Source organism: Pimephales promelas, chromosome 6 (genome assembly GCF_988280905.1).
Source record: "Pimephales promelas chromosome 6, fPimPro1.hap1.1, whole genome shotgun sequence".
Classification (NCBI taxonomy): Eukaryota; Metazoa; Chordata; class Actinopteri; order Cypriniformes; family Leuciscidae; genus Pimephales; species Pimephales promelas.
The window spans coordinates 28895498-28922998 of NC_142774.1; the positions used below are offsets into that span (position 1 = coordinate 28895498).

The 27501-nt window shown below is 37.1% G+C and overlaps 1 protein-coding gene across 2 annotated transcripts in view; it reads left to right on the forward strand.

The window, feature by feature from the left end:
* zcchc7 (zinc finger, CCHC domain containing 7) overlaps positions 1–27501 on the forward strand; it is a 66474-nt gene that overhangs the window by 28335 nt on the left and 10638 nt on the right. For both annotated transcript variants that reach the window (XM_039693010.2, XM_039693001.2), the window contains exons 3-6: positions 13730–13788; positions 13966–14103; positions 14908–15078; positions 17706–17741. In XM_039693010.2, coding sequence (XP_039548944.2) covers positions 13730–13788; positions 13966–14103; positions 14908–15078; positions 17706–17741 — 404 coding nt within the window. The remainder of the gene's footprint in view (positions 1–13729; positions 13789–13965; positions 14104–14907; positions 15079–17705; positions 17742–27501) is intronic.

The following is a 27501-nucleotide window of genomic DNA, read 5'->3' on the forward strand; positions in this document are numbered from 1 at the left end:
CGTTTTTAATAATGGCGGCTTTATGTTTCCTAATCTAATTTGTGTTGCTATATTTAATGCGTGTGTGTGTGTGTGTGTCTTTGGTTCCCACCTGTTTTATATCCATTCTATATTGTTTCCATCTTTCCTGAAGTCCAATGATGGCTACAGGCAGAAAAGAAAAAAAAAACAAATTAGAATCTTAAGGCGCTATTATTTAATTACCAATGGCTATGGATTTGCTGTGTGTGACTGAAGAGGGCGATAGAAAGGGCAGGATTATTCTGCTTTTTCAATTTACAGAAGCCCCACTGCCCACACACCCCCTAACACCCCAGACCCATAACATACACACAAACACCACACACACACTTCATCAGCACCCCCACCCAACCGCTGGAAGATAAAACAGCATTATGGTAAATTCCACTTAATGACAAATTTTTAATTTGCTGAACACGGCTGTCTCCCGCATCCCTTGTGTGTGTCTGTGTGTGCGCATTCACGTTTTAGTGAGTGAGTGAATGAATGGGAGGCCTAATTACAGTGTGGGTTGGATGGGAGGAAGAAAAGCCCTCCTCTCCTTCCATCACTGCGATAAGGGAAAGGGAATGTAGCCGATTAATGATGGTGTTTATCTCTTTTCATATAATAACAATCATGAAAAGTCGATCTGCCCCTCAGCTTGATAGAAAAACACTCCCAGAGGAGAATTTTCATCAGAATGAAATTGAAGTCGGTTTTATTAAGTATTTCATTTTTCCTTCTCGTGTGTTTGTGCGAATGTGGATTCGAAAGGAAAACGAGAAGGTTTGGAATATTAAGTCAGCTTGTTGTGTTTGTGATAGGCATGTTTCCAGGGTCAATATCAATTAAAAACGTTCTTTAAAACAGGGGAGAGTCTTTTGGATATAGGATACATTCATACAGAACATATAGTGGTGCACTGGAATTTAAGGTTGATACATGCTTTTTTGAGAAGCTAGGCAGTATTTTAAAGCTTAAGTCAGCTGGTTTTGATTTTACAAACATTAAACCATTTGCTCCAGGAAAATGCATCACACTGTAAAATTACAGACAATTTGAATTTACATGTGAAATACATCATGTCTTGGAATATATATAGAACATTGTGACACTAGAAAACAAGTAGAGCTCAGCTCCTAAACTGCTGTAGTGGCAAATCAGTAATATTTATAACTTGTTTGCCCTCTTTAGGATTTTATTCAGGTTTGAGTAACATGAGACATTCCCTAACAACTAAGTATAGTGTCTCAGTCCTGTTATCATTTGTATGACAGAGCAAGCTGTAGACATATTTCTCTGGTGGGCTTTTAAAGCAGGTTTGTCACAGACTATCGCTGTGACGAGTGACTGAGCGAGACTGAGAGCGTTGTGCGCACAAGCTGTTTCTATCAGTGCGAGTGCAGTCTGACTGCCAGTGCACGTTACGTCAAGTATTTGTAATTTGCATCATTATTTGTTGTTAAATTCATTTTTACATGCCCTTTATTGGATTCAGACTAATGATTTAATCTTAAAATGGATGTTAAATTAAGAATTCATACACATTTAATATATCGATATATATAAAACTGGTTGTAAAATTCTTGTAGTTGTTTAGAGTGCATAACAATTCTGTGCATTTATGTCTTGTCTATTGTTTATTTATTTGGATCCCCCTTTAGCTATGTCCAAGAGCACCGTTAGTCTTCCTGCGGTCCACACAACACTTTAAAACATACATTATTTATTATCAGACACAAAAACATTAAAAATACACTCAATAACAAACCAGGGTCCGAAAACAACACACTTGGCATATATTCAACATTAGAACCAATGTAAAAAAACAAAAAACAAATGTGTAACCAACACCTAGTCTAATGCTTATAACGCATCCAACTAACTTCTATGCAAAACCTCCTATAAATATGATAATCCAAGGTGTGACTTTACCTGCCTTTTACAATAATTATAATATGTTTAATAAGTTAGTGTGTTAGAATAAGTATAATAGAGTTTGTCTGGTAACTGTAAACTTTTGTTTGCATGGTCATTAGGGTTGGGTATCGAGAATCGAGTATCGATTGGAACCGAGACTAACTTTTCGTTTTTCCCGGAATCGTTCAAAAGTAAAAATTTCGATTCCTAGTTTCGATATATATTTACAGTCCGCCGAGCGGAAGAAGAAACTGCTGAACAACACCAACGAAGAAGCGTCTACCGGAAGTGTTGGCATAACCACGCGAGTTGAACATGAGTAGCTTACGTCGACGATCCAAAGTGTGGCTTCACTTTTCTAAAAATAACGAAATCTCTGCAAAATGCAAAATTTGTGACAAAAGGAGTATTTTTACAGAAGGAGTATTTCCTTCAGAAAGGCCGTTGGTTAGCAAGGTTAGCTAAACTTTTTTGACCCTGCCTCTTAAAAGAATCGGAATCGAGAATCGTTAGGAACCGGAATCGAAACAAGGAATCGGAATCAGAATCTTTCAAATTCAAACGATACCCAACCCTAATGATCATGATGAATAGCTTCCTTTTTTTCAATTTAATCTGTTCCTGATCAAAAGGTTATACAGTTTATAGTTACTAGAGTCTATTAAGCGTCTAAATATTGCACAAAATCACCAAAAACCTTATTATACTTATTATAACACATTAACTTATAAAGCTTACTCTATTGATTTAATTATAATAATGAATAAATAAAAAATGTTGGGTGGTGATGGCGCAGTGGATAAGACACATGCCTTTGGTGTGAGAGACCCAGGTTCGAATCCACTGTGAGACACCAATGTGTCCCTGAGAAAGACACGTAACCCCTAGTTGCTCAAGAGGCGTGCGACCTCTGACATACTGTACATAGCAATTCGCTTTGGATAAATCGCTTTGGATAAAAGCGATAAGAAGTTTCTGAAGCTGATATCTTTGTGTTAGGAATAGACCAAAACAGGGGAAAACTTTGTTTATTCACAGAAAATATTGTGTTATTAATATCGTGAATGAGATTTGAGAGCTATGATGTGGAATAGAGTTTGGCAAGCTTCTGGTCACCGTTTTAAAAACATTCGTCAGAATTTTTCCTTTATGTTCCATGGAGGATTGGGAAGTCATACGAGTTTGGAACGACATGAGGGTGAGTAAATAAGGGCGGAATTAAATTTGGTGAACTGGATGAACTGTATTTTTTTGTGTGGTTGAAGGCTTTGTTTTTGCTTTTTCATTAACTTGACATCAGATTACCAAGTACAAAGAGTTGTGTTGAGTGTGTGCGTGTGCTTTTCTCAATCCCATGTGACTCTCTTACCTTATCTCCTGTCACTTACCCGTCTGCCACTCTGATTGGAGCGTATGGTTGCCGTGTGGTTGCCATGCTGTTGCCATACCGCGCCCCGCTGGGCAGTAATTGGGCCCCCTCTGGGTTGCAAGAGGCAACGGCACGTTGACAGACAGGTTTGGCCACCTGCCCCACCTCCCCCTTTAAATGAGAAGTCAGGAATGCCAGGAGCGTGGCAGCACGTACTGTGTGCCATGCCGAATGGTGGGTAGGGGCACCGATTTGGCCACATGCCCCAGTGTCATTTTGTACCTGCAGAGTTGGTGTAATATGAGCAGATAGTCAAATCTCTTTACTGTACATCTTCATTATCATGCGTTTGCCTGGCTGTCAAAATGAGGACTTCCATTGTTTTCATTTACTTTTGTCCTAATCGGTTGAAATCGTGGTTTGGTGGGGCCACAGGGATGTCCATGGGCCCTCAGGACCTCTGGTGCCAGTCCTTACTGTTCGTAGTGATGGTTTGTCTGGAAAACTAAAAACAAGCTGTATAGTTTTATGATCTTATGAGGAATTTGTATGGAGGTTTTTTCAAAAATTCTGAAGATCTAAGCAAACGCAAACCCAAAATTATATATAAGTTGTAAAATCTCGTATAAAACTTCATCTGCCAATTCTGTCATTATTCATAGTTATCTATTAATCCTTCCACAAATGAACCCTCTTGTTTTTCCAAACATCTTTGCTGATTTAAAATAAAAGCGGTCATGCAGACTTATTCCAACATATTCCAAGTCATCATGGGTGAAAAATGATTTAAAGTTGTATTACTGTTGTACTTGTGACATTACAACACTATAAACACCTTTTATACAGACCTCTCATTAGCCAGCGAAACCTACAGTAGCAGCTGAAGCTATAACACAGCTTTTCTCTCTTTCAGTATATGATGAAATTAAATTATTTATACATTTTATCGTATAATTTTATATGGAAATAATGTAATTACAGTCATGTTTAGATGAAATATAACTTCTTAAAACGGTTATAAGGCTGCACAGAGAAAGTGATTTTTGCGTACGTGCGGTTTGAGTTGTTCCTATATTTTCCGTAAATTTAGAATAAATTTTAGTTGCCGATTAGTATGCCGATTTCACGCACAAATTTGTGTGCAGTGCGTACGCATGCATGAGACCCAATGTTTTCATAGTGTGAAGATTTACAAATGAAAAACTTTTTCCACTATAAATATATGTAATATCATTACCCAATGTAAAGCTTATTAGCAGAACCAAAAGGAGTTCCTTGAACTAAAATCGTTCCTAGTTCAAAAAGCGGGTACTTTCGCCAATTGTTCTAGGAACTATGAAAGGTTCCTCTGGTGCGAAAGTCTCTATGGTGCCAAAAAATAACTTTTATTTTTAGTTCTTTCACAGTTTTTTTTTTTTTTAAAGCTCTTGATCACTATGAAAGGTTCTTCTATGGCAAGGGTTGCGTAATGATTCTTAAAGGGCATATTGCAGGTTAGAGGACATGAGTCAATGTACTGTATAGAAAAATAACGTGAACTAGATTTTCTTTAAAATTTTACTTTTAAATATACTACAGAAGCTTCTCATTTATGTGAGAATTTTACTTCCACATCTGAAAATGGGCGTAACGGGTCGATTCAAACTACAGGAAAACAATAGATCGCAATGACATTTTGGACGCTGAAGAAATGTTTCATACTTACTCGAATGCCGGTCCACAGCAATACAATTATGAGCCTGCCAAGAGAGCAGGACAGGCCAGGATAATGTTAGACAGAATGGTCAGAGACACATTGAGTTGTGATGTCAGGAGAACCAGTGGAGGAAAGGACAGATGTCTTGGTGAGAGACGTGCTTATAGATATACACGTTCGCTACTGTGCTAACAATATTGTACAGCTTATTATGATCTATAACAGGCCAGCAGACAGTATGTTTAGGGTAGATTTATACTATTAAATGTATAAAAACTATACTTGAGTATATTTGTATTGTACTAAAAACATAGCCTACTCAAGTACATTTTTAATACATATTTTTCACCTGGGTTTTAACAAACAGAAAGTTAAAGATTTGAATATTTAAACAATCTGCTTTTGTTTTTCAATTACAAGTTGTCTCTATTTAAGGCATTACTACCTATATCACACTATTTGATGCCATTGGTACAGTGCTTCGGCATCCCATGTTGAACTCCATCATATCACCGGGATGATAATCACGCCACACACGGCCGTGTTTTTAGAAGCCGATGCGGAAGAGAAATCCCGTCTCTTCACCTGCACAACCCGCACCAGGAACGAAAGATATAGGCTATAGCACCATCCCTTTTCTTGTAATGGAAACTTGTTGACTCGATGCTGGAGGCTGGAGGTTTTGCAACCTCCACAAACACAATAATTTACCATGACGATGACAAATTAAAATACAAAAACTACCGAAAACACACTGACTGACGACCGCTCTCACTGAACACCAGCCTACTCTGCACTGAGCCAAGGCTGAGGCTCCCTAACGTGACATAAAATGACGCAATATTAAAAAAAGTCGTTTTTACGAGCAGTCAAAGAAACACTCACTTTATCTACTGAATTAGTGCCCTTATGTCTTTTTAAAACATTTTAAATCCTGCATTAACTTTTCATAATGGTATTTTTATACAAGGTTATGTCTTAATTTAGTTTTTTTTTTAACCTGCAATATGCTCTTTAAATATATTCTACTTTTGTGTGTGTCTAATAAAGTTTGAAATGACATGAGAGTGAGTGAGACCCCATTTACACCTGGTATTAAAATGCGATCTGTATTCAGATAAGTTATAATAAATAACTTCTTTATTATAAGAATAATAAAAAAACGCATGTTAATGCAAGGTGTAAATACATTTCGATCGGATCTGCCAGACCACATCTGGAGGTAGTCTGGCTCGCATTGTGTTCGGATCTTTACTAGGTGTAAACGCAATCTGGTTGTTGAAACCACATATGTATATTTTACTCCTCCCAAAAATGCTATCCGGATTTATATCCGTTTTGCAAAAACACATTTATGTGGCCAGGTGTAAATGGAATCGGTAAGATCAGAACACTTATTATCCGGATAACTTATCTGGATACAGATCTCATTTTAATACCAGGTGTTAATGGGGTCTAAATGACAGAATTCAGATTTAGGTGAGCTATTCCTTTTCAAAACAATGATGGCAGCAACAGACACTGCAATGAAACCGGTTGTGTGTGTTCATTTTCAGGTGGTTTTTGCTGCTAAAGTTGTGTGTATGTGTGCAATAGAGATATCAGTGTAATCCATGTTGCAGGGCTCCACAGCAGTGCTACAAACACGAAGACTGAGCATGAAATGAAATGAAATGTGCCACTGTAATCCATAATCGACCTGTACATGATGTATTGACCGAGAGGGAGATCTCTCTCTCTCTCTATCTCTCTCATTTCATCTCTCTCTTAACATGTCTGTCTCTTTCTGCTTGATTTCATGTCCTGGTCCTCTCTTCCAACATGGTCTGTTTGTGATCCAACCGGATGCTGGAATTAAGTCGAGTGTGAAACGCTAGCGAGTATGTTTGTAAGCACGCGTATCTCCAGTCTCTTGTAGTGAGGTACCCTCGTGTGTGTGTATTTTGTCTTTGAAGTGTGGCGTTGTTACACACTGTTTGGTTTTCACACTCACATTCACCACTGCTCACCTAACACACTGTGGTCTGTTCACAGACCATGATGCATTTCACTGCACCACTCATTTGAATTCTGCCTTCCGTCTCCTCTGTCAAGTAGAGTTTAATTGCCTGTGTGGATGTAAATCAGGCATTTCTGGTACAAAGGCAACGTTGTTGAATAAAGAAAGCCATGATAGAGGATGGAGTTGTGGCTTAGCGGTTGGTGCTTGTGTGGATTATGAGTGTTTGAATCCAGCTCGCAACATTTCTTGTTCTCATTCCCCCATTCATTTCCTGTTTTCTCTCTACTATCATTTCCATAAAAATGGCAAAAAAAAGGCAATAAAAATAATGAAGAGAATGAAAGGGCTGCGCAGAAGGTATGAAAGCGTTTTGGAGGGATGGACTCCGACAGGAAATGAGAACGAGCAAGGAGATTGGCAGGCCAGGAAGAGAGAAAGACATGCCTTTGGTCAAGCAGCCGCGAACGCTGTGTGTGTGTGTGTGTTTCTGTTTGATCACTCTTTGATTGGATTAAGGCCTACTCCAGGCAGGGTGAATAGGGACGTAATGCATTTGCTCCGTGGTCCATGTCAAGTATTTGTCAGGGGGTCTGTGAAGGCCACTGACCCCCCATGTCTGCCCTTCTGTGGGGCATCTACCTTTCTCTCTATCGCCAGTCTCGCGTAGCCAGACCTTTGACTAAATGGCAAAAGGTCTGGTCCACATTGCTGCTTATTCTGGCCAAGAAACGCCCACTTAGACAGAGAGAGAGAAAGCGACCAGCCACAGTTCGTTTTGCGTGCCATTTAGAGGCGGGTTTATCTGAAATTGATTAAACCAGTGTGGGAAAAAAGTCACTTAAATAATGCTGTGGTAGAAGGGTTTACCACAGCATTGCAGTCTTTAAGAAGGGTTATATGGAAAAGACAAAAAAAAAAGCAGAAATGTGACTATGCATAGATTTTTTTTTTAAGTATTATATACAAACCTTATGTTCTGTAACGTTTCTGAGCAAAATCCACACAATCAGGAATTTCGCATGAGCCAAAAGATTTCCCCGCACAAATTTCACTGCAGGTTCAAGTCGGTCACGTCACGTGGATTTGCTGTGGTGCCCAATATAAAGTTGATTGGTGAGTTCTGTGAAAGCTGTGCTTCATATCGCTTCACTATTGACAAGAGACAATGGACTCCTTTTGATTTTGGAAATCACTGATTTAGTCAAAACAAGGCTAAACAATGATTTTTATTTTTAATTTATTTTTGGATTCTCTGGACAAGCCAATATATTAGGGTTTTTTCTGCCCTGTCCAACATTTTGACTGGCCCTACCACAAAAATTGAGGCAGTTTTTTTTTTTTTTTTTTAAGAAACATTTTATATTATATGGGTATATTTTATTTATTTGCTTAAATTATACTAAACTAGCTCTGAAGGCTATGAATTCATACAGACAAAAAAAGTATTGCATATTTGTAGAGTATTATTGATTTGTTTCATAATTAGACTATTGCCAGTCACTTTCAGGATTTTAATAACCTCATCTACAATGTTGTTCAAAAGTTTGGGGTTGGTATTATTTTATGTTTTTGTATTATTTTAAGTCTCGTGCTCATGAAGGCTGTATTTATCGGATCAAAAATACAGTAAAAACAATAATATATATATATATATATATATATATATATATAATGTAATATATTTTAAAATATAATTTATTCCTGTGACTGTAAGGTGAATTTTCAGCTTCATCACTCTTCAATCTCATATGATCCTTCATAAATAATTCTAATATGCTGATTTGGAGATCAAAAAAATTATTTCATTCATTCATTTTGAAAACACTAGTGCTGCCTAATGACTTTCAGGATTGGTTGAAAGCATTTTTTTTAATGGGTATTTTTGGTAACAATGTAACAGTCTTTACTGTCACGATTGATCAAATGAATGTGTTCTTGTTGAATAAAACATTTGAACAGTAGTACATATAGCCGAATAGGTCAAGTGATAGTTATATGAGTGCCATCAGACTATCTATATTGTTTAGCCCTGCAGTAAGAACCAAAAGAAGTAGGGCTGAACATGAGCAACTTCTCCCTTCCCTCTCTCCTTCACTTAAATGTACACCCTCACACACAAAGGTACATGGGGTCGCCCACACTCGGGCTCCATTGTTATGTATGGCTGTGTTAATCTGACTGCTGGCCTCTCTTCCGCTCTCTTTGTCTCCTCCACCAGCCCAGTCGCAGAAGTCAACAGCACCGCACAAAGGGCCTGCATCCCCCAAAACTGGTTAACGGTGGGGCCTGCTTGAGGCTTTGATCAGCTTTTTCAGGGTTCAGTCCCATGTTCCCCCCTCCCTATGCTGGAGAAGGCTGAATGGTTACACTTGAGGGAGGTTGTTAAGGGAGACGAGTGCGGAGAGAGGTGCTCAGGATTGATACTTGTGTCACTGGTTCAGTAGGGGATGCTATGTGCTGCCTATACAAACACTGGAGGGGTTTTTTTTTCTTAGATTATTTTCTGTCGTTTTGGGAAAAGACAACAGATCTATCCAAATAACTGTAGAAAATTCCTTTTAAAGCTAGTTATTTAGCTAACATGATTTACAGTACACTTACAGGTACAGTCCACCTGCATGTAACCAAAGGTTTAAGTCAGCATGAAATCAAAATTGACCTCCTTTACTTACTTAAAGGATTAGTTCTCCCAAAACTGAAAATTCTGTCATCAGTTGCTCACCCTCATGTCGTTCCGAACCCATAAGACTTAAATTCATCTTCATAACACAAAGTAAAATATTTTTAATGGACCAGATTTCTGTCCATTGCCCCAAAACCTTCATGTTTCCATAAGTTCATAAAGACATGGTAAAAGTAATCCACATGAATCGAGCAGTTTAATCCAAGTCTTCTGAAGAGACTCGATTGCATTATATGATGAACCTATTTAATTTAAGCTTTTATTCATGTATGAACATTGACTAATGCGCATGCATAGTGTACAAATATGGCAAGAGAGAAGTTTAAAAGATGTCTTAATGCAAGGACAGATCTCAGGTTTGATTAAAAATGGCTTTTATTTGGAAAAAAATGTGAAACATTTTCTACTTTGGCTTTTTTGGAACTATTTTCAGTGACAAAAGAGCAAAAAACACATTATTATGTCTAAAATGTAATTCACTCGTTTTTTTAACGTCTTATTTCTTGAACATATTCAGGAAAATGGATCTCTTGCTTTTGTGATGTCACTGTGTATTAACTATATCAATGTTATCATCAATATAAAAAACTCATACTGGGATATTTTTTGCCCACATAACGAATTATTGGGGCATTCTAATTGGCTTTATCACACAGTGATTTTTTTTGGACTCTCAAGACGTGTTTCTGCTTTTTGCAAAGTGAGTGACATACTTGAATATGTCACCTCGTATTTAATTAAAAGAACAATTACGATGTTATAATAGATGATAAATATTGCACTTCCCTACCTCCAGCTTCCATATTTGGGTCGGATGCTGGTCATGTTTCCACTATTGATTGCAAACTGACATAAGGTCTAACTCCATTATGGTATTGAACACCCAATTTTTAATGATCCAATCAATTCCGATACACCAAAGTCCCACCTTACTTTTTTTGTTCTCATTGAATATTCTGCTTCATTTGGAAATGTATCTCTTTACAAGTGCCTTGCTCAATGGTGGTAGCCTCAAATGCCTTCAATGCATGGTGCATGCAAATATAGCAAGTTATAAGCAACAAAGTAAACCGAATTTGATACCAATAGTCAGATGTCTGTGTGAGACTACAATGGTGGTATTTCACACATCAGCCTATGGAAGTCTATATAGTTTCTAGAGGAAATGATCTGTTAGCATTCTTATTCATCTGCTACCAAGATGCTACCTTGCTCAGATCTGCAACCAAGCTAAATGCCATGTGGCTTTAAAGCACTGAAGCTCCTGTCCTGCAAAGTTTAGCTCCAGCCCAGAGTATTTTTACGTATTTTTTCGTACGTATTTTACGAGGTGGCTAATTCGTAACAATTCGTACGACCTCACGATTTTTTGCTTAATCGTACATATTTTACGAATTGGCCAATTCGCATGAATTCGGACGAATGACCTACCCCTGACCCCGCCCCTAAACCTACCCATCACGTGGGTTTAGACAAATTGTACGAAGGTCATATGAATTAGTACGAATTAGCCACTTTTTAATCACTCGTAGAGATGATTAAAGAGTGAGATAGCGTTGGCAGGAAAGTGGTCAGGAAAGTGACGTGACAATACTGATTGGATCATACAGTTTGAATCTACAACCTGCCCAAAATCTTTAAAATGATATGCCACTACACCACTTTCATGTCATTAATTTATGAGTCATAATCCTCTGTTTCTGCGCACATTTAATGAATGTTATAAGAAATTGCAATAAAGCACTGCAAACGATATGTATTTATTTATTATGTTTTTAAAGATTAATTATTGGAATAAGGTATTTCACGTTTTCTTCTTTTACGTTTCATTCAATGTGTTACTTACAACTTCTTTGTAATTATTTGTGAAATAGTTTTCTTTTTTATAAAGCAATACTTTTATTCAGCGTGACATTAAATGCATTAACAGTGACAGACATTTAAAATGATACAAAAATCTGTTTTAAATAAAAGGTGTCCTCTTGAACTTTCTATTTATCGGAGAATCCTGAAAACAAATATATCACTATTTCCACACACATATTTGGCAGCACATCTGTTTTCAACATTTATAATATGAGCATCAAATCAGCATATTAGAATGATCTTGTGTCACTGAAGCCTGGAGTAATGAGGTTGAAAATGTTGCTTTGCCATCACAGAAATACATAACATTGTAAATTATATTCAAATAGAAAACAATTAAGATTATTTGTTTTTACTGTATTTTGAACAAATGAATACCGCCTTGGTGAGAAAGAATAGGAGACTCCTGTCACAAACATGAAACAAATCTTTATCCACAACATTTTGAATGGTAGTTTATATTCACTATGGTATTCTTTGTGGCTTTATGTTTGCTTTAGAACGGGCTCAATGCATTTTCCAATGAGGATCCCATTAACAAGTTTTAGTAGCCGTTTAGTTCAGGACTGTGATTCAGCTGTGAGAGAAAACACTCCGAGAGTCCTTGACAGTTTGTGTTTTGAGATACGCCTTCACATGGCCTGTTCCCTACACACAGAGTACTCTTCAAGTCAGAATAGTATCTCAGTCTCTTTCTGTCTGATGGGAGCTTGTGTTCATGGTTAATTAGTTTCTCCTACACATCCGTTGTGTTCTCCGTGGGCCCAACGGTGGTGGCCGGGCGCACGCCAGCTTTCTTCTCTCTCAGACTATTAGTCAGCTGGAATTCATTAAAACACACACACACTGATGAAGTTGCACCCTGTGCGCACACCTCTTATTTTTATTTGTTGGTTCTATGTTAATTAGCATACCTATGAGACGTACAAGTAGCATCTGTCGCTATTCCGGTATTCCCCCCTCCCTTGCTCTACTTTTCATCCCTCCATCTCGGTCTCGCTGTATGGTAAGCGAAAGGTTTTTTGTGATGTTGATTATGGCTTACTCTCTAGCGCCCTCCCTGGTGGTGGTGGTGTAGAACGTGTGTAGATGCCAATTGGAGAAACTCCCCACACTATTTTATGTATGTATAAAGCCGATTTGATGTAAAAACTAGGTGGATTTATGAAAATATTTCCTAATATTCATATGAGAAGCACATTATAGTATCTTTGGTGTGTGTGTTTGTCATTGTGAATAGGCCTGGCAGGATTACCATAGTGAGGTCCTCCTTTCTCTGGCTTTGTGTGATTGCTGGGCCGTGACTGACGAGGCATTTCCCCCACGTAGACACACGGAGGTGTGTGTGTGTGTGTGTGCGTCTGAGAGAGACAGAAGGGGGGCATCAGGATTAAAGGAAATGTTTCCTGTTTATTGTACTTGGGGTCCTCAGGGATGTTTTGGGGGCATTGTTGCGACGTGTTGTGCGCGTAGATTTAAAAAGCACACACACAAGTTAATGAACGTATAAGGATTCTTTTCATAACCATTTTTATTAGTTTGAATATCTGAATGTATATTTTTGTCTGTTAGAATTTTGTTTCTTGTATCTGTATCATTATCGTTAATGTGACATGCTAAACTAGCATCAGTTTTTGTAGCATCAATAGTTGAATGGCCCTTGTCAGCTCTGGTCAGTTCCCAGAGATTTGTTTTGTTTATTTGTATTACTTTGTACTCTTCTATGGAGATTTTTTTAGTTTTTTAGTTTTTTGGTGACTTTATGCATTATGTACAGGTTTGGCTATGCTTGTGAGGGCCAAATGTCCTTGCTTGTATGGTGAAATATTATGACAACTGACTAGTGAGGGTTACGTTTAGGGGTTGGATTAGGCCACAGAAAATATCATTAACCTGATATAACATCTATGGAAGTCTACGCAATGTCCTCACTAATATAGTGAAACAAACGTGTGTGTGTGTCATTTTTAAAGCTGTGTGTTGATGTGCAGCTGTGTATTGCTGTAGTAACTGTCTCTCTGTCTCTTGAGAATGATCTTAAAAAAAGGTCAAATTAGGGGAGTGGGCCTCTTGTACTATAGACACACACACACACATAATCACACACAATCTCTTATTGAAGTTTCATTTAATTCCAAGTTAATGGTTTGAGTTTGTTTTTCTCATGTACTGATCTCTTTTTTTTCATAGAACATGGAAATGATGGCGGGAATATACAAACCTGGACTATATCAGAAAAGGATAAATGGGTAATGTTACATTTGTCAAATCTGAAATTTATAAATAGAAATTACTGGTATTTTATAACATACTTTTACGGTTGGTTTTAAAAAACTGAAAATAATTGTTATTTTTTAGGATTGTCTTTGATAGGAGGTGATTACCATTTTGTGTGTGTGTGTGTGTGTGTGTGTGTGTGTGTGTAGGCTCAGATCCATAATAAAGGGGTTGGCCTGAGGCGTGTTTCAAACCGCTTCTCAAACCGTTACTACACTGAAAAATCCATCACGTGTCACAACTGCAGAAAGACCGGCCATCTCTCCAAAAACTGCCCCACACCAAAGGTACATCATTATCCACCCTTCACTGTGACTATACTACACTCATCTGCCCCACAGCAAAGGTCCACATTTTCTCATTTCCACTCAACGAATGTGCTGAGACATATAGTACCGGATTAGCCAAAAAGCTGTCAGCTTTAGCCACTGTCCCAAAATGCTGCGATTGACCAATCAGAATCAAGTTTTTTTTCGGATTTTACGCAGTAATGTAACACTTTATAAGTCACGATAAACTCTAGGATGAAAAGATATTTTAGGTAAAAGTTTTTGTGTGACATGTTAAACATTCACATATTTTGACAATATGTATAATTGTTTATTTACTGGATTGTCAAAAATAGAAATACAATTTTAAGATATCTTATATAGATATTTTAAATGGTATTATTTCTTAATGTCACTGTTTTGCAGTTTTATTTTATCAAATACATGCATATCATGCACTAGAATAGTGTATATGTCTATGCTATAAAAATATGCTATAAAATCAATGCTACAAAAATTATGAGCATTGCCATTGAAGATAAAATTATATAAACAACTCTGTTATAAACTATAACAAGTTGTGAGTTTGAAAAGTATTCTTTTCGATTCATTTAAAATGAGGAAAAATGTTTTTATTTTATTTTATTTGTGTGACCATTAATACAATTTGTTTTGCACAAAATAGCTGTTGAAATTCTTTGAAAAGTTTTCTAGTTTTAATATATTAAGAATATGATTTTGTATCAACTTAATAGTGTTTTGTCATTTAGGCTCGTGTCACTAAGTATCAGAGTTGTTGTTACTGTGTGTGTTTATGAGCAGAAGATGCCATGCTGCTCATTATGTGGGCTTCAGGGACACTTACAGAGGACCTGTCCGAGCCGTCACTGTTATAACTGTTCGCTGCCCGGCCACACCTATGATAACTGTCTGGAGAAAGCTCGCTGGCACAAATGCTGCCACCGCTGTGGCATGACCGGGCACTTCATTGACGTGAGTAGTTCTCTGTGGGTGTGTATTGTGTTGCGTTGTGTTTTAGTTTTGGGTGTGTGTGTGTGTGTGTGTGAGAGAGAGAGAGAGTGAGTCTATCTCTTGGGCCGTTCTTTCTCTCATTAAGACAGACGCTTCACAGGCTGTGAGTGGGACACACGCTCCACTCGTCACCCCCAACAACAACCCCACCGAGAGAGATAGAAATGGGGGAGGAAGAGATAGAAGTGACTTTTAGAAACAGCAGGAGAGATGAAAGAGAAAAAGATATAGCTTGTTAAAACAAAGACTGGAATCGTATTTTATAACTAGGGATGGGTCAGGGTCATTGCAATTAGTGCAGTGGATTCGTTTTTTTCTTGCATGCAGATTGAAGCCCCTGTATTCTCTTCCTTTTTTATGCAAGAACATTCACTCAACATAAAAGCTTGTTAAGTTTGTTCATCATCTGTTGTCTTGTGGTTTGGAAACAGTTTTAATGTAATTTTGGCATAGTTTTAATTGAAACGAAATTGGTCCCATTCATGCATAACATGACAAACAAACACATTTTATGATTTGGCTGCAGTTAAACAATCCTGCTGCAAGATATTCTGCAGCATTCTATTAGTCAAAGTAAGAAGTTGTTCTGATTATCTAAACTCCGCAAGTTCTCACATCACACGGTTACAATCATAATGCCCCATCATCCCTTTAAGACTTCTAGTTGTTGACTGAATCTACTGTAGAACTGATAGTAAATATGGAATACAGAGCTTAGTTGATCTTACTGGTTAACTGAACAAACAATTCTTCAGCCGCCACCACAACATGACTTTTAATTATGCTTATAATCTATAATTACACCAGTCCTAAAAACTGCTATGTAGCATTTGTTAATGAACTGTGAGAGTCGAAAAATATCAGCCGGTCCATTTACTTTTCTTTCCGGTTTTGGGCTTGCTGTAAAATACATAATGAAGACCACTGGTTTTGATATTTACATATTTATTACATGTTTGGGATATGTAAATGTCGAGACCGTCTGAACCCAGATTGTTTGCAAGATTTGTATTTAAAAAAAAAATATTAAAATTTTAGTTTTATGACTATGTAAGATTGATTTTGCCATTTATAAAGGCCTTTTCTTAAGTAGACACTTTTTGGAATTTCAATGTTTATGTTCCCCCTATTCCTTTATTACTCAAACATCTTTTTTATTTTTAAGTTGTTATTTTTGATTAACTTTTTTTCATCCCTTTCTCATGTTTGGTGATTTGTAACGCTTTATTGTAACGATTTATGCTTAATTTGCCATAGTTTGGCACAAATCTCATTGGATGTGAGAATTGGCTTCAATATTCGACTATACCCCCTAGATTTGTGTCTAAAAAAATGTCATTTTATCAATGCTCAGGAAAATCTCAGGAAAGTCATGGTTTTAGAAGACTAATAAGCAATGGGTCATCGCTTTGGGTGCCCTCAAACAAGTCTAAAACAACAGTAGAACTCATCATTATATAAAGATCATGGCAGTATGAAAATGTGATTTTAATAGCTTTATTGCTGTATAATCATGTCACAGTGAGCGAGGGAAAGGAAAGCAGATTCTTAAAGATTTTGAACGTCTCCTTCAATCCCCTCAGCAGGGTAACCCTCCAGCCTCTGCCCGGCTCTCAGGTGGGGTTAAATGAAAAGCTAACTGTATAAATGAGTCTGGCTGCTGTGCCCTCGGCACTTTCAATTTTCACAGAAATGTAGGAAGCTCGCAGGGCAAATGCGCTAACCACCCTCGCTCAGTGTCTGTTAAGACGACTTGAGCTGTCAACACCGCACCTCTTTCTTCTCCTACTATTATCCTCTCCTTTTCAATTTCCTTTCCTTTTTCCTGGTCTATTTTTTTTCTTTTTTCCTGTTCCATTTTGTTTTCCTTTTCCCATTTTTTCCCTTTTCTTTTCATTCTTCTTTTCCACTTTCTCTTCTCTCCTTTCATTGTCTTGCCTTTTCTTTCATTTTCCCATCTGCTTTCATGTCAACATCTTTTCATCTCTCATCTTCTCTTGTTTTGCTGGATTTCCTTTCATCTTTATTATCAACACTATCAATCCTTCCATAAAAATCATCCAGTTTATGAATAGTAAAAGTTTTCACTCATTTAGCTTCTGCTGTACATTTAATCCAAAGATGACGAAAACAAAGCTCGGAAATATAGAGCCAGATTTTGTGTTAAACATCTGTGTGTTTTTTTTTTTTTTTTTTTTAACCTATAGACCTTATTCAGAGCAGCGCCATGACAGGTATGAAAGTGAGGCTGTGAGGGATAGACTTACTGTGTTTTCAATGGCATCCGCTGTAAAAAGCGGAATAAAGCTCCTAGATTACTTACAATTTTCCACAGCTTACATTGTCAGGAGTTTTTTGTCAACTGACATTTCATTGAAAGGTATTTTTCCTGTGTTTCATGAGCAGAACAATCCGAAAACACATTAAATAACAATACAGCCCATTGAAGAGATGCAAGTCTATCCCTCACAGCCTCGCTTTCATTCTCATTAAAAATCAAAGATGGCGCTGCCGTGAATAAGGCGTATGGATTGTCATTTTATGTAAACATTGTTTTCACACTGACTTTTTTTTTTTGTTCTCAACAGGCCTGCCCAGAAATCTGGAGACAGTACCACCTTACGGTAAGATTTGTTTCTATGTCTCTCATATAAAATGTGAAGACAGTTTGCGTGAACACCTTGAATGCATACAGAACCTGCCTGAGGGAATTCCAGGTGAACTGACTGTGTTAAGCGTCTGAATTAAGAAAATGACTGGAGTCCTTTGTGACATGAGTAAAGTCGAAGCGTATTTGTGTGCAATAAAACCTCACATGTCTATAAACACCATTAGTCTTGATTGTGGCTTTCAGAGAAAAGACTCCCGCTGGTTTTGTCTTTGTGTGAATGGTGGACTCCTGATGGTGTGTCTAAGCGGAGGAGAGATCAGCTTTCATTCGCCACAAAGGGCTGCTTTAATAACTAGCTTTGTGTTAAAGTGTGTAAAGTTACTTAATACAGTGAATTTTTTAAAAGCAATTTAATATTTGAATGTGACTTTGAGACTCCTTAAAATGACACGATTGGTTTACACGTGTTTTATGGAGTCGCTGTGTGCATTTCTCAGTATTTGCGTCTCTGTGTATGCGTTTTGTCACCGAACAATCTGAAAGTGGTTAATTGGCAAACTCAGTGAGCATTTTCTCCCTAAAGATCCACCAGGGTGAGAAGGCATGTGACAGTCACACACACAGCTAAACGTCAAGGGGCGCGCTGGAACATCTGCACACGCACACACATCCGCGCAGACTCCTGGAATATAGACCTCAGCCTAAGAGAAAAGAGCAGGTTGTTTGTCAATTAAAAGACGTGATAAAGCATGAAATGGGCTGCCAGCATCGCGCTGCGCCGAGCAGTCACTCGACCCGTCACACACACACACAGTCTAATTAGCTAGCCTGCCTAATGAAAAGGCCAGATCGTTAGCGCTAGCCTGGTGCGCTGGGTGGCAGAGTGGAGAGAGGAAAAAAAGAAAGGTGGGATGAAAAGAAAATGTTGCCTCTAGGGCTGTTAAAGAGCTGCGTGGAGGGTTAAAAGTCTTCAAAAATGTTCCTCACTTTCACAGTTTCTCAGCTTTGTTCCTCGGTGTTGACAAAAAAAAAGAAGTGTTTTCTCAGATTGTACTGATTGATATTATTATCACTCCTTGAAAAGCATATCATAATGTCCGACTGATGTTTCTGCCAAAGTACCATTATTATAGTTATTGTTTCTACAGTTAATGTCAGTGGTTAAGTAACATTTAAAATAAAATATATTTCAGAAATAATGTAAAATAATGTCCTATCTTAAACCCCAAATCCACAATTGTCTCTTTTGAAAACTTTTGAAAGCTTCTGTTTGTTTACAAAATACATGTGTGTGTGTGTTTGTGTGTGTGTTTGTGTGTATGTGTGCATAAATACAAAATACATGTATATGACAGGCTGAATTTTCAAATTCCTGCTGGAATATACAGTATAATAATAATTTATATATAATATAATATATATTTAGTTCATCATTTTTATATTATATTGTATTCTGTCTATTTCATGTTAATAAAATAATACATTATTTTAATAATAAATAATGTCTAGTATTTTATAAGAGATATTTACAAAACAAATATTCAGCCCAAATTATTATGTTTAAAATTATTTTTATTCTTTGTAATAATAATGCATTTTAATGTCATATTAAGTATTAATTTGCCCTTCGTAAGATTAATTAAGTTTGATACTGTGTTGGTACGATTTTGACTATTTATTGTAAAATAAAAAATCGGATAATAAACGGCAGATAAACAAAAAAAAGTAAAGACAGACAGAAATAAAGAAAGTGTTTTTACACAGTTTTTGAAGGAGATCGTTTATGCTTCAGTAGTATAATTAGAAAAAATGATTGAATTTCAGTGGAAACTATTTATTCATCACAAAAAGTTGGTTCTGTTAAGCCGTCACTGTGAATTGCTGTTTGCGTGGACGACATGTGGACTGTTGTCCGAGTCTGAAGGATTTATACTGGTGTAAAATAGCGTGAGCTGGTTTCCTTCAGGTCCACTTGGTTCTGCTGGGCTGAGTCCATCTGCTTGTGGATTACTTTCATCCTCTGGGTCTTGCCCTGGTTCTGTTTGTGTGTGTAGGTACTTAAATTGAGTCACCCTCAACAGACGGTCTTTAAGGCCTTTAAACTATCCTGGAGTCTAGAGGGCTCAAAGTTAAATACAGTACAGATACCCCTGTGTGTGTGTGCGCGCGCATGTGTGTGTGTCGTGCTTTGGGAGCTCTGGCCTGTCGCCCTATGCTAGGCCCAGTCAGGTGTGAAAAGGCATTCTGTCAGACCAGTCCCTTTGTACTGGGTCTGTTTATACTATGTGTGTGTGTGTGTGTGTGTGTGTGTGTGTGTGTGTGGATGAGGCCTGCACCTGTCTTCACTAACAAACAACCACTCAACTCTACTAAGTTTGCCACAAAACCCAAAGGAGACAGACAGAGAGAAGTGCGAGTGTTCACAGAAGCTATGCAAAGAGTGAAAGTTTTACCAAGAAAATGTGGCAAATGGGACAAATGTGCTGTTAGGTGCGATGATACTGCATTTCCCTTCACCCTTTTATTAAATCTTATTCAAACTTTATGGTAGCATTGTTATAGAATATGGTCACAGCCTGTTTTACATCATTTTCCTCACAAATCAAATGTCCTTCATTCTCTTTAAAATACAATTTTAAGCACGATCTGTACACACACGCACAACTTGACACATTTTTCATGAGGTCTATGCGTATTTAGCAGCGCACAACATATCTTTTTATTACGGGTCTGAATGGGGGTATGGATTCCAGACATTTTAAAAGAATATATTAGTGAGCAATTACCATTTTTAAAAATCCATTTTTAAATCCCCCTTTCCACAAACTGATCAGCCTAGTAATCCTTTACACTGTAATGATTTAATTGAACCATTAGTATAAGTGAAATGGATTAGGAACATAGTTTTTGCATTCAAAGTTAATGATTCTTTTAAAGAGAAAGTCAACGGCAATTAATAAAGAAAAGGTTTTGCTGTCATCAGAGATGATATGAACATTTTCGGGATTTTATCCAGTAATTCTGACTCCACACGACCTTATAACGAACATTTGATATTTCTTATTCACTATTATGCACAGTATTATGCCGATAGATTGCACATTTAGTTGCACCTTATGCCATCATGAGATAAAAAGGGCTAGAATCAGCCTGTTCAAATGTTTAAACAGGAAGCAAATACTGTATATGGTTTGTAAATGTCTACATAGATGTATATGTGTTGGTGTGATAGACATACAGCACCATCTACTGATATAGATGAGGCACTACAGCAGTGGGACATTGTTCTGGGCTTATGTGCATGATTTTGTGTGATTTTGTGTGACAAATAATGGCTGTAGTATGTCCCCAGAACATATATTTTTATTTATTAATATGGTATGATATGCTTTCAAACTTATCAAAGAGATTTTTGCCAGGTATAAAATGGGCGAAAAACATAAATTTACTTTGGAGGGCTAATCTAGGGATCACAATATCATAAACGATAAGTGTCCCCACTGATTGCCAGGTAAACATCACATATTTTACACAAATGTCACACACCTGTCATAATATATGACTTCTTTCCTATGGTGAAGAGGAACACTGTCCATGAGACACAGAGAAGGATCTGACACAGTTTATTTCGAGTATTTGTATCGATTCGACTCCCAAGGGAACAGCTCAGTGGAAATGTCAAAACACAGTGCTCAGATAAAGTAGTTCTTTCTCACGTTGATGTTGTGCTGCTGAGCTTTTTAAGAGTCTATGATTCCTGTGGAGTTCCTGAGTTCAGAACGGATGAAATCAATTGGGAAATTAATATGGATGAATATGTGCTTGTGAGCTTGAATTGAGGATTTAGTTTGCGGTGTGTACGATTCTTTTGTTTTTGCAAGAAGTCTCTTATATGCTCACAAAGGCTGCATTTATTTGATCAAAAATACTGTAAAACAATAATATTGTGAAGTATTAGAATATAACTGTTTTCTGTTTGAATATATTTTATAATGTTATGTATTTCAATGATGGCATAGCTGAATTTTGTCGCATGATCCTTCAGAAATCATTCTAATACACAGATTTGCTGCTCGTGAAACATTTCCTATTATTATCAAAGTTGAAAACAGTTGAGCTGCATAATACTTTTGTGGAAACGTGACTCTTTTTTAACGATTTTTTTTTTTTTGAAGAACAGAAAGTTCAAAAGACCTTTGGTGTCTTTTGGTCTTTGGTTACTGTCTCTTTTTGGTCAGTTTATTGCATCATTGCTGAATAAAAGTATTAAAGGTGCAATATGTAAGAATTTGTAATAAAATATCCAAAAATCACTTGCACAGTGCGATATATTTCCTGCATTTGTGTGCTTACAATATCCCAAAAGTCTCTAAAGAGTTTTTATTTCAGGGAAATTCCAATTTTAAATAAGTGGCCATCCCGGTAAAAGAATGTCGCCTGTCAATGACGAAATATCCGCTATATCCTCGGTTTCCATTCATACTGCCATAGCCATGATGTAACCATGGCGACAGACGTGAACAACTCTGTAGTGCGTAACGTTTAGCGGCACTCAGTTCTTGTTTCTTTCAAACAGAGACCATAGCAAGCAGAATTTGGGACAAATAATAAGAACTAAAGTGAGGATCAATCTCAGCGTGGCGTTTTTGAGATACCGAGAACTCCACGTCCCCGACTAACTTGGACTTGACAGAGCTTCACGAGTCACGACTTGAGCTCACGACAGGTGAGCAAATGTACATAAAACAAATCAATGTTATATAACGTTAGCTCAACATGATGAAATGTTCGAGTATGGTCAGTATGTTATTCTAATGTTGATCTAGCTTACTGCTAGTTTCATACAGCAAACGAACTAACACGTAGTATAAAATAACTTTACACGGACATTTAAATGCCGTTTAGTGTGATAGTGTACTGTTAGGGTAGGCGAAGCAGCGCTGCGTTACCTCACAAGTTTAATTCGTCTAATAAACTGACTTGTGTGAGTAATCCAGCACTTGCGGGTGATTAAATGTCCTTATTCCTTTTATATCCGCGAGACTCGCGTGATATCTGTCTCTTTAGCAATCACGACCTGCTTCATACCACTGTAATGTTAAAAAACATCCATAAACATTATTAGATCCATCAACATGACAGCAAGTCCCATCATTCAGCTAATCACTGCGTCATCAACCTACGCCTTTGTTATTGTTGTAAACTGTGGTGAGAAAAAACTACTTATTGTGCCTTTAATGTGTATGTGTGAATTGTAATCCAGCGAGACATAACATTTGCTGATAAGTTTTATTCATTAATAGTTTGCCTTTAAATTTAGCTCTTTCATATTATTATTATTTTTGTATATTGCTTTTCTGTTGATGATAGACTGACCATTGTGATTCATAAGTGTCATCATGCTATGTTGTGTGGTGTCGCCACCTGGGGGAGAAACGTCAGAATACAGCACTAGACATTTGTTTTGTAGCAGTATTGTGCTGTTTTCACTTTGTCATATCATTCATTCATCTCTTTCTTGTCTTCCTTCTCCACTCATTGAAACTTAGATAAGTTAAAGACATGGCATGGGCTTTTTTTTTTAAAGTAATTTAATTCCAGCTTATATCAAATGGGAAAGTGAAAATGCAACTGGTAATATTGGGAAAAAGAGGGAAAGAGAAAAGAAGATTCAAAATTGGTTCACACTTATGGTATTTTGATAACATTTATATGACAATATCATTATGCAGAAATCTTAATTTAAGCTAAATATATGTTAATTGTGAAATATGAATTACAATTTTTCCTTGAGCAGGTTGAATTTTTTTTTTTAGATTCATGAAATTATGAACTTTTTAGACACAAACTACTTAATATCTGATACAAACACAGTGCTTACGCTCCCGTTTACTTTCTTTTTTCGCCCATTCTGTCTCTCTCTTAAACTCTCAAACCCACACAGTCTCTCACTCCTCCGCTGGTTTGGACGATGGCTTCTGGTTATCAGTTGGAAGGCAGGCACAGAGTGTGTGTGGCATTGCATGACAGGCCAGGGGTCGATAGCATTACAAGGCGTGTGTGTATGGCCGCACATCCGTGTAAGTGTGTGTGTGCCCCTTGGCTGCCAGTTTCCTGTGTCTGCATTTGAATTACAAAAGCAAGAGGAGCTGGCATGAAAATAGAAAATGTTTTATCTGTTAGCCTCTCTTGCCTTTACGTATACACACACTTCTTACTGAACAGAGAGAGACGGGTGAGTAAACGGTCTGGAGCTTAGACCAGAAATGGGTCAGAGTGTCCTTCATAGCATTTCTTTGCATCTTTTCATTTATGGAATATTTTGGCGTGAAACAAACATGAAAAAGAGGATGTTGACAGGTGGGTCGACATAGAATTTTTGTACACAGGGCGGGGATTAAGTTTCCAGATAAACCTACATATGGTTAATATAAATAGCTGAAATAATTAAGATTGTTCAGTATAAATGTAGAAGAAATGGAAGATTGCTTTGATCTGTTTGTAAATCACATCGCAGGAAAGCATTGTACCTGCATGGAAAAGACTGAGCTACTGCAGCCCTGTCATGTCAATCACTTTGTTTTCTATCCGCTGTCCAGAAGAATTAACATTTGAGCATGATGCATCGATTCCTGACTGTGAATTGTGGTTCTGTGTATATACATTTAGTTCACCTCTATGCCATATTAAAATATTAAGCCAGTGGATATGTTCATGCAATGACAAGACCTGACATTTATATGCTATTGCAAGTGGTATATTCCAGGTTATACTGGGGATGTTATACATGGTTCCATATTGGACATTATTTAATATATTTTATTGGTCAATATTGGAGATATATGCATGGTTTATGGTATTTAAATATGCATAGATATGCACATTAAATATGCACAAATATTTCCACTATTATGACATTTAGATTTTAGATTATCTTTGCTAACACTAAAGGCCATTGAACACTGAGTCTGAAATTTTCATACGTGTTTTTTCGTATATTCGTGATTCAGTGGCTCTGAATTGTCAAAACACCACTCAAACTGCTTGTTACGGATGCGAAAAACGCAGAAAATCGAACCCGTTTAGATTTTTTTTAATGACGGACGAAAGTTTCAGAGACAGCGTGCAAGCGTGATTGACATAACATGAGGTCTTATTTATTTTTTAACATACGAAAATTTCGGACGCGAATTTCGGACTCAGTGTGCAAGGGCCTTTACTTCAAATATAAAGTTTTAAAAACTCTAAATTCTCTGTTAAATGTAAACTTTAGCAAATCTCTAAATATCCACGTTTTGACCTGTAAGTTATAATTTTGTACTGCCCAATTTTAATTTTAGCATTTGAAACGACTAATACAAAACCTGTATAGGATTTTAATATCAGCCATTTATCGGTTATTGGTCCCCAGATGATCATAATAATGTATAACCAGCATTTTTTCCTAATTTCCTTTTTTTCTTAATTTTTTTTTCCTGAAATACATTAGATTGAGATGTGAATGGGAATTTGGCAGGTTCTGGATCCTGTTCTTCCAGCAAATTGAGCCCTGATCTGCTTACATTTAACTTAATCTTTTACTATTTCTCTCACACACTAGAGGCATAAGTAATTTGTGGTTTCTTGTAGTTCACCCAAAAATGAAAATTCTGTCCAAACCCGAATTTCGTTCATCTACGGAACAAAAATGAAGACTTTTCTAATGAAATCTGAGAGCGTTCTGTCCCTCCATTGACAGTCTACGCAACTACCACTTTCAAACCCTAGTAAAGACATCATTAAAGTAATTCATGTGACTCCAGTGTCTGTTATGAAGTGATGCGAGTGCTTTATTTGCGGAAAAACAACATAATTTACCATTTTATTTACAAAATATATATCTCCAAAGCGCATTCACAAGAGCACCATGATGTACAGTACAGGTATACATGCTTTTTTGACTCGAGAGCAGACACTGTTGATATAATATTTAGTAAATAAAATGGTAAATTGCTTGGTAGCACTTTATTTTAAGGTGATGTACTTCACCTACATCACCTTAAGTTACTCTAACCATAACGCATTAGTGTAACGTAACGAGTATAGTATTACTCAGCAGTTTTTTGAGCAATTACAGTGTAAATACGTCACCTTAAAATATAGTGTGACCTTGTTTTTCTGTGCAAACAAAGCACCCGAGTCATTTGGATTACTTTAATGATGTCTTTAGACTCTTTACTACCTTTCTGGGGCTTGAAAGCGGTAGTTGCGTAGGCTGTCAATGGAGGGGCAGAAAGCTCTCAGATTTCGTTAGAAAGATTTTCATTTGTGTTCTGAAGACTTGGAACAACTTGAGGGTGAGTAATTAATAACAGAATTAAAATTTTGGGGTGAACTATCCCTTTAAGTTTCTTAATTCATACTCTTCATTAGTCTTGTCTAATGAGGGTTGTTTTTTTTTTTGTGGGGTGTCATATTTTGAATGCATTTCTGGAATGAAAATGGTGAATCTTCTCATGATTTCTATTTACCCTCATCCCTTTCCTGTCCTTCTGGGGGACTCTCTAGATTTTTCTATTACGTATGCAAAATGCACCCCAAATCTCCCACCTCTCCCTAATCCACCAAGCACACAAAGACTGTTTACACTGTGTGTGCATGTTTGAATTGTGATTACACTGGAAACAGTTTAAATTTGATGTGGGTTTAAGGATTAAGGTTGTGTCCGCCTGTAGCCAAGGTGTGAGGTACTGTTGCCAGGATGTGCAATGTGTGTGTGTGTGTGTGTGTGTGTAAATGTGTTTTATTTGCTTAAACATGCGATTGTGTGGGCACAAGGACCGTTTTCTTTGAGGAGGCAAGGGAGGTGGTGCCTCTTAAAAAACATTGGATGTGAAGATAATCAACAGTATAAGAAATAATATGAAATATGAAGAAATATTGTCTAACAGCAACACCAGCAGAAGAGCTTTCAGAGAGAGGCAGCGTCTCTTGAGCATTTTGTTCTCATACTAAAGCCCTGAAGCATGAGGGGAGAAACAGACAAAAAGCAATGTGAGGGAAGGCAGTACCTTCATAGGTACTTCACTATGATTGACTTACTGAGAGCACAAGTTTATCTCTGAGACATCTATTTGATGTTGGCATTTACATCTGCAAGATGCATTTTTTTAGAGTGTTTGTTCATCTGCGATACGTGCAATACGTTTCCTGTTCGATATCATATAGACATTTAAAAAGATATCATTAAGATGCTTAAGATTTATAATGTATGTAAAACTGCTTTTTCTAATGGCGAGGACATATTTTTAAGGGATACTCCACTTTTTTTTTTGGAAATAGGCTCATTTTATAATTCCCCCTGAGTTAAACAGTTGGGTTTAACCGTTTTCGAATCCGTTCAGCCGATTTTCTGATATTTAGAAGAATATCAGTAACCAGACAGTTTCTGGTCCCATTGACTTCCAGTATATATTTTTTCCTACTATAGAAGTCAATGGGACCAGAAACTGTCTGGTTACTGATGTTCTTCTAAATATCTGAAAATTGGCTGAATGGATTCAAAAATGGTGAAACTCAACTAACTCTGGGGGAGTTGTAAAATGAGCCTATTCCAAAAAAAGTGGAGTATCCCTTTAATGACTAGCTGAAACATTCTAACTCCGTGTCCTAACTACACGCGACGCGCGATAAAAGGTATCTTTTCCATGTTAATCAGAGTTTTTGTCCTAACCAGACGCGATGGCGACACGCGAAGTTTCTAATTTAGAAACGGTTCCTATTTCTGCGACGTC